Source organism: Heterocephalus glaber, unplaced genomic scaffold, assembly GCF_053883595.1.
Source record: "Heterocephalus glaber isolate CG9 unplaced genomic scaffold, H.glaber_assembly_v1.0 deba00001610, whole genome shotgun sequence".
In the NCBI taxonomy this organism is placed as follows: domain Eukaryota; kingdom Metazoa; phylum Chordata; class Mammalia; order Rodentia; family Bathyergidae; genus Heterocephalus; species Heterocephalus glaber.
Genome location: NW_028258381.1, coordinates 13,481,691 through 13,492,594, shown reverse-complemented (window position 1 = coordinate 13,492,594; position 10,904 = coordinate 13,481,691). Strand labels below are relative to the sequence as shown.

At 57.4% G+C, this 10,904-nt stretch overlaps 1 protein-coding gene across 6 annotated transcripts in view; it reads right to left on the bottom strand.

The window, feature by feature from the left end:
* The window catches only part of Tns3 (tensin 3), a 151,569-nt gene that overhangs the window by 83,140 nt on the left and 57,525 nt on the right, over positions 1-10,904 (bottom strand). For all 6 annotated transcript variants that reach the window (XM_004839880.4, XM_021254255.2, XM_087196100.1 and 3 more), the window contains 4 exons: positions 5,764-5,816; positions 4,642-4,813; positions 2,746-2,796; positions 26-148 (listed from right to left, as the gene is read on the bottom strand). In XM_004839880.4, coding sequence (XP_004839937.2) covers positions 26-148; positions 2,746-2,796; positions 4,642-4,791 — 324 coding nt within the window. In that variant the 5' untranslated portion in view covers positions 4,792-4,813; positions 5,764-5,816. The remainder of the gene's footprint in view (positions 1-25; positions 149-2,745; positions 2,797-4,641; positions 4,814-5,763; positions 5,817-10,904) is intronic.

Here is a 10,904-nt window from a genome sequence, read left to right as displayed (position 1 = left end):
CAGGCCGGGGACAGGGCGGGCTCACCCTGCAGTGGATCACCACCACGTGCTGCGGGTCGCTGTTCAGCCAGGACTCCTGCGCCTTGCATATCGTGCACATCTTGTCCAGGGGCGGCGCGTGCAGCTCCGGCCAGCCCACATCCATGATCTGCAAGGACAAACAAGAGCTGCCTCAGTTTCCCTCTCCTGAAGCCTGCGGAGCCCCTGCAGGACGGCTTCTTTCCTTTACCGATGTAACTGTCTGGGAGCACAGGATGACGCCGTGACGCTATTACAGACAGCTAAGTTAACTAGAAACCCTGTAAGCAGGCGGACAGGGCTGGGCCTCAAAGAAGTCAGGCCAGAGGGCAGCTGTGGTGAGGCGCACGAAGGCCAGGCCTCAAGACAAAGATGTGGACCACACCCACATACTTCCCCAGGGATGCACAGCAGTGACTGATACTCTCAATAGGAATTGTTCAGTCCACTGTGCTTGCTGCGTGACCTGCTTCCCATTGGATCCCTATTTGATCAATATTACCTAAGCGACTACACTTGTAATCTTATTGGTTGACCATAGTTTTGTCCCACCTTATACCTGCCTCACTGCATGGTTTGCTCTATAAATCTCCCTTGAGGGCTGGAGATTTAGCTCAGAGGCGCCACTCCTGCCTCACAAGCGCAAGGTCCTGAGTTTGAACTCCAGTACCAAAAGAAAAAAACTCCCTTGAGAAGCGGGGTCTGTGGACAACCCACCTTCCAGGGCCCCTTTGGTCTCTCTGAGAAGCTGTCTTCCTCCCAATCAATTCTGCCTACTCTGAACCTCCGGTGTTTCTAGAATTAGCGGACAAACGGCAGGTTGGGAGTATTTCAGGGTCTATGTATCATCCCTCCATCACACCCCCTGCATCAACTCCAGGCCCCTTCCCCGTTGCATCCCTGGTTTCTCAGAAGCAGGAGGCAGGGCTGTCTCAGTGAGAAGCACCAGAAATGGCTCAAAGCAGCTTGGATGCTTCCAGAAACTGAAGCCGGGAGGCTGGAGAAGTCATACCCAAGGTTGCCACTGAGAGCCAGGAGACCATTTCCACACCTCCGTGGGATCTGCGGAGAGGGCGTTGGACACAACTCCCTCTGCTGCCGAGGAGTGTGCATGCAGGCCACTGAGCACGCTGCCTGGGGGAGGTTTCTATTCTAACGCTGGGGACCAAAACTGTTTCAGATCTCGGGGTTTTGGGGATTTTGGAGGACTGGCATAGACTCTTCTCCCTCAGCATCCCTAATCCAAACCCTGAAATTAAATACAAAACAAAACAGGTGTGGTGGTGCATGCCTCTATTCCCAGCACTCAGGCTGAAGTGGGAGGGCTGCCTTGAGTTCAAGATCAGCTCAAACTACATAACAAGATCCTGTCTCAAAACAGCATAAAAAAAAATCTGAAATTGGAAACACTCCAAAAGCTAAAACTTTCTAGCTGGGCTTGGTGGCACACATCTGTAATCCCAGCACTCAGGAGGCTGAGGCCTGTCTCAAAAAAAAAAGAAAAATCTAAAATTTTTGAACATCAGTGCAGTGCTCCAAAATTTCAGATTTCAGAGAACAGTGGACACTCCAACTGTAGGTTTTTTATTCCAATGGCTGCAAAATATTTCCAAAATATGTCCTATGTCTCCACGTATATAATATGGTGTGTGTGTGGGTGGGTGTGTGTGTGTGTGTGTGTGTATGTGTGTGTGTGTGTGTGTACCACAAGTCATACTTACACCATCTGGAAAATTTTCCCTAAATCTTTCTACTGAAAATATTACGGGTGGAAGCCCCACCATGGTGGGAGGAGAGTTGTGCAGTGTAGGAGACACCTTCCCAGCACAGAGACATTCTCTATCTGGTTGTGGCGGTTACACAAATCTGTACACAAGAGAAAGTGCCAGAGAGGGCGTGTGTGTGCACACACACACAGAGGGAGAAGCGCACCTGACACTGAGCCGGCCAGGGCTGTGGGCACCAGGGTAACGTAACACACCTGCAGCCCGAGGGTTTGGACTTCAGGGTGTTTATACGCACACAGCAGGTGTCTTAGGGATGTGACTCGAGAACACACGTGAATCTCACTCATGTCACACTCGGCATCCAGATGACCTCACGGTTAACTCCTGACAAGACTTAATAATCTTGCGCATGAAACAAAGTGTCACGGTGTGGAACTTTCCGCCGTGACACTGTGCCGGGACTCAAAGTTCAGCGTTTGAAGCACTTTGTATATGCACTGCCGAAGCAAGCACATTTGAAGCATTCTGAATTTCAGATTTTCTGATGAAGGCTGTTCAGCCTATATTCATATTCAAGTCTCCACCTCTGGAGGAGACCAGGCTGGGAGTCCACGAGACCTCTCTCTACTATCACTGCACCTTCTTACAGAGCTATAATTCTTTCAAACTAAAAATTGTATTAATTTTTAAACTCCCAGCTGGGTGTGGTGGTGCACGCCTGTCATTCCAGCACTCTGGGAGGCTGAGGCAGGAGAATGGTCGCTTGAGCCCAGCCTGGGCATCCTAGAGAAAACCTGCCTCAAGAAAATAAAGAAGGCAGGGGTTCAATCCCCAGCACCACACACACACACAAACACACACATAATACCCCACTATCAAGTTCCCGATGCCCCATATCAAGTAACAGTCCCCCAAAACCTGTAACAAATTCCTGTGCATGGCAGAACAAGCACTGGTTACACTTCACACATCTCAGAGTCCACAGGAATGAAGCCCATACCTTTGGGTTAAGCTTTGCGAGGTCAAATCTCTTCTCCGAAAGGTTTAATACCTGTGAAGAAGAGATCAGATAAATATCAACTCAAGATGAAAAAACCAGAGCTGCATTGAACTGGAGTGTACAGATGTGCACCTCCTCGAAGACTGAGAAGCAAGGCCAGGAGGACCCACCCAGACCCTCATAAACCCCGCCTACTGCTAATTCTACTTTTGTTAGCTAAGCCTAAAGCAGGCAATTTACTATGTTACTGTGTCTCTCACTCTACTGGCTACAAAGTATTCCGCAACACAGCAGCTCTGTAGATCTACAAGTACAGAGCCGGGTTCTCCAGGTCCTGCTCAGGAAGTAGGAGGCAAATTCCCGGAGGGCAGCCTCTCTGAAAATATCAGCTTGTTGGTACACGTTTGTAATCCTAGCACTCAGGAGGCTGAGGCGGGAGGATCACTGTGAGTTCAAGCCCAACCTGAACTACATAGATCTCAAAAGACAAAACAAAGCAAAAAAATTCATACAGTAAAAGACACATCACTGTGAACACATCTCAAAATCTCCCTCATTTCAACACACTCATCCCCTCTTCCTCACCACCTTTTGCAGCAGCTCTGGAGTCCTCTTTCCTGAGGGTCTTTAGTTGTGCTGTTCTGATTGTCTCGATGTCCTAATTCAAAACATCTCCTTTCAGTGGTCATTTGGACAAAGCCACACAGCGCCAGCTCTGGTGCATAAGGTAGATGAGGACAGTGTCATGTTCTTTGGAGCTGCCTTTCTGCTGCATGGCGCTCAGTGACTTTCATCACACATCATAAGACCCTCAGGAAAGAGGAGTCCAGAGCTGCTTCAGAAAGTGGCCAGAATGATGGGACAAGTGTGTCTGAAGCAAGGCTGAGCATTTTGAGGAGGTTCGTGGCAATGTGTGTTTTACTGTAACAGATTTTTTGAGACAGGGTCTTGCTACATAGCCCAGGCTGGACTCAAACTCAAAGCATTCCTCCTGCCTCAGCCTCCCCAGTACTGGGATAACAGGCCTGAAGAGAGGGCAGAGAGAGGGCGGCCGGTGGGGGGCGGCTTCCCATGGAGCGGCCAATGGCGGGTTTAGATCCAGTGTCCCCGAAGTGTCTGTGTGGAAGGTGCTCACCAGTGGACCCATCCACGGGCGAGGTCATGGCTGAGTGCAGTTAGGAGGCGGGGCCTGGTGGGACACGGTCACTGGGGAGAGACCTCAAGGCTGCCTTCTCCTCCCCGGCTCCTCCCTGCTCTGCTTCCCGGCTGCCACTGGTTAAGCGTCTTTCCCTCTGCCAGGCCCCTCTGCCTTGGGACCAGCCGACCATGGACTGAATTCCACAAAACTGTGAGCCAAAATGAACCTCTCCTCCCTTCCGTTCAGTGTTGGGCACTGTATGCCAGGGGAGGGCAAGTGACTGTCACAGTCCCTCTGTGACAGGTCCTGCAGTGCAGGAGGCCGGGCCACCCCTTCCTGTCCACGCAGGTCAGGGCCACAGGGGCTGCAGGGCAGAAGGGGCAGAGCCGGAGGCTGGAGTCCATGCGGGACCCAGGCCAGGGCCCTGCAGCTGGACACAGGCACCCTAACCCTGTACACGCGGCACTTCAGGCAGGAGAAGGTGACAACAGCCTCCCTGTTGCTGCCAGGGCAAGGGAAGGGCGAGAGGGCTGGAGGGAGCCACAGGACCCAACAGCAGGAAGCTGAAGTGAGGCTCTGTGGGCACAGGAAGCCTGTCCTGCAGTCCTGGTGTGGGGAGGGAGCCACCTTCCTGCCCGGGAGGCTGTGTGTCCCTGGACCGCCCTCCCTCGTCCCCAGCCAGGCCAGGAGGCCATGTGGGGTATCCCCAGCTGACCTGGCACCCAGGTGAGGGAGCCGCAGTGCCGCCCACCACTCACCAGGTAGTTGTCCCCGTGCTTGGACTTGAGCATGCGTGTGACGGCCTGCAGGCTGTGCAGGTAGGACTCCTCGGAGCAGCCGGCGGGGAAGGACATGGCGATGATGCGCTCTGTGATGTAGGTGAGGTCCAGCTGGTGGCCGTCTGCCATGGTGGGGCTCAGGGCCGAGGGCCTGCGGGAGAGGAGGGGCCCAGCAGCCAAGGGGAAAAGGGAAAGAAGACTGTCATCCACCACCATGTGAGGACCTGAGAGAGAGCACCCAGGTCACTGACCACAGCACATCTGCTACCCTGTCCACTCCCAGGGGTCAAAGATCCGAACTCTCACGGGGATCAACAGGTCCAAACGGCTGCTGGCCATGAGCAGCTGGGGTCAAACCCGTCACCACCAAAACACTTTGGCTGACTTTACTTATTTATTTATTTATTTATTTATTTATTTATTGGGTTTTGTTTTTGTTTTTGAGGCAGGGTCTCACTATGGACCCCAGGCTGGCCCTGAACTCTCGGCGATCCTCCTGCCTCAGCCTCCTGAGTGTTGGGATCATAGGTGTGCGCCACTGAGCTTCCTCGCTCACTTTAATCTCAGATATTCTTTCACTGAAAAGCCCATATGACAGCTTCTAAAAGCTGCGGGCCCTTGTCTGGGGACAGGACGAGGCCATGTCTAAGGAAGGCATCGTGAATCAGGCACCCGAGGCTGAAAGGTTTCCACCCGCGTCCCAGTGAGGGTCTACACTTTTCCCTAAGCTCTTGCTTTCTCCACCTTATTCGCTGATGTGAACATGAAAAGGTCCTGGTTATTTCTAAAGTCATAGCTGCTTTTGAAAGCACTACTGCATAAACCAGGGTCTTCCCACGCCATGGCCCCGGCAGGCCTCTTCCGAACCCCCATGACCCCCATGGGCACCAGAGCCTCACGCGAGTTCTCCCTGTGCCCTCAGCCCGCGAGAGCCATCACCCAGGAGACACCCAGGAGCATCACGGGCCTCTCACGCACCCGCACTCAGGTGCAGGACAAGGGCACTGGGCTGGGCCGGTTCCAATGGGAACAGCGAGAGAGCACCCGCCCAGTCTCGGCTCTGGAGATCGACCCACAGCCGGGCAACCAGGGGACACTCACCGAGCAGGCTGGTCACAGCACACAGGAGCAGGCGGCACAGAACGGGCTGGAGCCTGTGAGGGACAAGACAGTCTGGAGCTGGCTGCTGTGCCAGTCCTCAAGGGCCTGTCACTGTGGGAGGGGACCACAGACAGAGGGGCCACAGGCAGGGTCTTCACGGCAAACCCAGCATGGCCACGGCCTCCGCCGACTCCTCTCTGCCCAGGGACTGAGCTCCATGGCCTAGCAGGGCAGGGCTGGCCCAGGGCAGGCAGGGGACACCCGCCACCACGCAGGCCAGCTCCGCTCCTGGCTGCTCTGGCCGATCACTGCCTGACATCCCGGACGCCCGCCTCAGCTCCCACTCCCCAGTGCCAGCAGCGCAGAGCAAGCCTCGCCGCAACCCAGTCACAGCCCACAGGAGCCCAGACGGCGCTGCATCACACACCCAGGCCACACGCACTGCCCCAGGGGCCAGCAACTCTGCAAGTGACAGGGAACCCTGCCTCCAAAGTGAGCCGCCCATGCCTGGGGACCCTGGGGACACAGCCCCGGACACCAGCCTCCCACTTCAGGCTCCATCTGCTGACCGCGGCCTGCGGACAGCTCCGGAGCTTCGTGCACCCCTAACACACACCTGGTGCCCCCACTGAGGGTGAAGGACAGGGTGGAAAATGAACCCCGGGGGCAGCATGGGACCAACAGGACAGCGTCCCCAAGTCACCGAGGTGAACCATGTGCCAGCTCCTAACCCCAGAGGGGCACCTGGGCCTCCACGGGAGTCAGCACTCACTCCCGCCGGCTGGGGTCCTGGGCTCGGTGGCCTCCCGGCCTGCTATAGTCCACCCACTCCTCCTGAGGGCCTGGGGACATGGCCTGCACTGGCAATGGTGCCCAGCCTGCCTGCTGGGCTCTGGGGACTGACTTCCTGCGCACCTGAGGGGTCCAGCAGCCTGTCCACTGCCCCTGCCCGCAGCACTGGCTCCTGCCTGAGTCAGGGATGGTGGGGCCTTCATCACACCTCCATCCACAGGGGTGGAGCGAGCAGAGGGCCCGGGAGGGGCCGACCCAGGTGAAGGCCAAGCCCGCAGGGTCCAGCAGCGCTGGCCCCCTAGTCTCCCCACTGGGAGCTCCTCTGGCCCCAACCCAGCGATCCTGCGGCCCAGGGATGGGCCCAGCTCCCTCTCCTGATGAAACCACATCTGTGGGCCAGGCCAGGAGGCCGCCAGCAAACAGGAGGTGGCCACGAAAGGGCAGATGACCCAGCTGCCCAGCGGCTCTCCCCTCAGGGACTGGTGCAGCAATGGCTGAAGTTAAGGACATGCGCTTTTTTTGCTAAAGTTGCTAATTTTTTTTTGAAGCTGGCATAGCAGTGGCAGTTCTGCATCAAGGGGGCTGAAAACCCAGGGGCCAGGAAGGCCTGGGCTTGCAGGCCCTGCGCCTTCGGGACAGGAGAGGATGCAGAGCAGGTGCCTGGGTCCTGGCAACCGGGCGGAGAGGGAGGACGACGTCACTGTCTGAGCTGAGAGAAGCTCACCCAGCAGCTGAGGTCCAGGACAAGCTGGCCAGGCACTGAGCTCTGCCACTGACCCAGTTTCCTTCTCCCCCAGGCTATGCTGACCAATCAGCTTCCTGAGCCCCCAGGGCAGACTGGGCAGAGCCAGGGCCCCAGATTCATAGGCCTCAGTGGGCACATAGAAGAGGGGACCGTGATGTGCCCTTGGGCGGTGGACGCATGAAGACAGTGTGTCCAGGGCCTCACGTGGGGACGCACAGCTGCTGCCCTGCCTCTGTGGGTGTCCCTGTGAGTGTCCCGTGAACCCCCACCTCGCCATTCTTCCCGGGGTCGCTGCTCGGTGCTTAGCAATGGCCTCACTGAGCAAAGCGGAAGATGCCACAGGCCAGCACCACATACAGGTCCTAAGAGTTCAGTGGCCTGTGACAGCCACGGCCTGGAAGCCTCACATGGAAAATTCCAGGTACAAACAACCCCAGGGCCACGTCACAGGGCCTGTCACTCGGCTCCGGACTGCACCCCAGGAACCAGGGTTCCCCACATGATCAGGAGCAGCAGGCCAAGCCCAGAGGACGGGACAGTGTATGGCCATGATATGTGTTCTTGCTGGGGCTCTTATCAGTGGTCATATTTTTTCAGTACTGCGGTCTGATCTCAAGGTCTTCCCACGAAGCTGCATCCTGAGCCCTTTTTTGAGACAGGGTCTCACTAAGTCGCTCAGGTTGGACTGGAATTTGAGATCCTCCTGCCTCTGCCTTCCAGTGCTGGGATGACAAGTGTGCACAGCCACACCAGCTTACTGTTAACTCCCACTCTGTCCACTTTAAGGGTTAAACTTCATCTGAGGTCTGTACAGGTAGGCACAACGTAGTATTGCGGGGTTTCACACTGCAGCTGTGCACACTGTCTGGAGGCCTGGGGACACACGGGACAACCAGACCACCCTGGGCCAGTGTGCTGCCAATACCCTAAGGGCCAGCACCTGGGCCGAGAAGGAGGCACTGGCCCAAGTCTCCGAGGACACCCTGGTTTCCAGCAGCTGTCCACAAGTGTTGCCTCCTCCTGTCTGGTAGGCAACTGGGAAAAGTGTATGTACTTCAAAGACCACCCAAGCGTGGGTGGAGCAGGTCTGTCTGTAATCCCAGCACCAGGGAGGCTGAGGCAGGAGGATCCCCACAAGTTCCAGGTCAACCTGGGCAACTCAGTGATTTAGTGAGACCCTGTCTCAAAATAAGACATACAAAGCCGGGGATGCAGCTCAGTGTGAAGGCCCTGGGTTCCATTCCCCAGTCTTGGAAAAATAATAAAAATGAAGGCTGCCACCAGCCACGTGCAGGTGACAAACCCAGGGGCTTTGCTCATTCCCACCTCACCGCTGGCGTGGGGACAAGCGCCATCCCTGGAATCCCAGCAGCTGCCAGCAAAGCCAGCTGCACACTGGCCCCCAGCATGGCTGGGGGACCTGGAAGGAAGCTCAGAGACAGGCCCCAGGCCGCATAAACACGAGCTCCTCGTGTGGCCAGGGCACTCACGTGCTGGTGCCAGACCCTGAGACACCAACCCCGATCCCGGGGGCTCCCTGGGGTCAGCACCCACAGGACAGAGGCAGGATGAGCTCAGAGAGGCCAGGCGAGGGCTCAGCAGTCACACAGCCAGGGGACCCCACTCCCCCCACACACACTCCAGAGACAAGAAACCAACCAATTAGCTAGCAGGAGCGCCGGTTCCATCTGCTTTCCTCACAGCCCCGGATGTGAGCGGCGAGCGCAGGAACAGCCAGTGGGACCCCCACACCCAACTGCTGAAGCCACCTGGCTCTGAGGAGCTCGCGCCAGGATTATCTGGAACGCTGGGGTGGGCTCCTCCCTGGCCGCCGGGCAGGCTGTTCCGCGCCATATGGAAGGAGGGGACCGGGGGACGAAGCTGCAGGAGGCGGGTGCTGGCCAGGGGCGGGGAGCTGGGCACAGCAAGCGCACGGCCAGGGAGCCTGAGCTCCGGGACAGGAGCGGTGGGCAGGTAAGGAAGGCCAGGAGGGGACTCACCAAGCTCCAGGTGGCCGCAGCTCCTCCTCCTCCCACCTCCACCTGCAAGGCGAGCCGCGGAACACGTGCAACGGGAGGAGGCCACAGGGCAGGTGGGGTCGGGGTGTGCAGGGACCCAGGACAGCCGGGAGGGCAGCTGAGCAGGAACTACAGCCGCCCGCCTCGGCCGCCAGAACCAGACAGCCCAACCGGGGCACCCTGGCTGTGTGCTTCCTGGGGCCTGGGCTCTGGGGCCGCACCGTGGACGCAGGCGCAGCTGGTGGAGTTTCCCAGCAGAAGCCTCGTGAGGTCCCGGGGCTGAGGTCCGGGCGGCACACACCTGCCTCCCCGCCCCCACCCTCTCCTCCCTCCTTCCCTCATTTGTTTTTCCTTCACCTCATTCCAAACAGAATTTGAAAGGATCATCAAGGACTCTGATACAATTTGTCAAATTTTTAAAATGAAACCATACCGCGCAGCTGGATGTGGTGGTGCACACATCTGTAATCCCAGCACTCTGGGAGGCTGAGGCAGGAGGATAGAAGGCAGAAGCACAGCCTCGACAATTTAGTAACTGAGCAAGACCTTATCTCAAAAGCAGAAATAAAAAGGGCTGGGGATGGAGCTCAGTGCAAAGGTTCTAGGTTAGATCCCCAGAGCTGCAAAAACAAAAACAAGCAAAGGACAAAACACACAAACACAGGGTGAAAGACGAGGTGAGGAGCCCAGAGAGAGAAGGCCGATCCGCCAGCCTGGCAGTGCTCGACCGGTTCTGAGTTTCCTGGAGGCCGGACACAGGGCAGGGCTGGGGACAGCGGGGCCTCCAAGGCCGCCTGGCAGGTCTGACTCGTCTTGGTCACTTCACACTCAGAGTGACAGGAAGGGCGCCTGCCCCAGCAGCTGTCTGAGCAGCACCTGCGCGTGACTGAGCTCGCGGGTCCCCTGAGGGACAGCAGAGGGACAGCAGACGCGTGCTCACTTTGCAGCTTTGCAGCCGGGCATGACACAAAGCTCCTGTATTGTCATCGGCTGCTGCATGAGGAAGACACTGCTTCGTGCAGAAAGAGGACCGTGGGGAAGACGGGAGGGACCCTCACCTGGCACTGGGGCGTCAGCACCCAGGGAGCAGGGGCCCCCTAGGCCTGTGTCCCAGACCACCACGGAGCAGGAAGCCGAGCACTGGGGAACAGGGTCTAATGAGGATCCTCAAATGCTGTCTTTGTTTTCATTTTTGAGACAGGGTCTCACTGTGTAGCCCAGGCTGGCCTCAAACTCACAGCAGTCTTCCTGCCTCAGCCTCCCAGGAGTCGGGATCACAGGCATGCACCACCATGCCTGGTCCAAATGCCATCTTGTCTCCAATTTTCCACTCTTATATGTGGCGCTAAGGTGAGGGTTGCCTTCTGAGGTTCGAAACGCCCCATGTCCTGCGGCTGTCCACCTGACCCTGGGGACCCCAGAAGACAGCGAGCGCAGGGTGGTGCGGGGCTCATGCCCCTCCCACAGGGACCTGAGTCCCTCCAGCACAGGGGCTGCAAGGCTCGGTGGCTATGAAACCAGCACCCGGGCAAGGGGCCAGGACCGCTCCATGTAGGCCCAGACCGGGGAGCCGGCCTGGTCTCCTG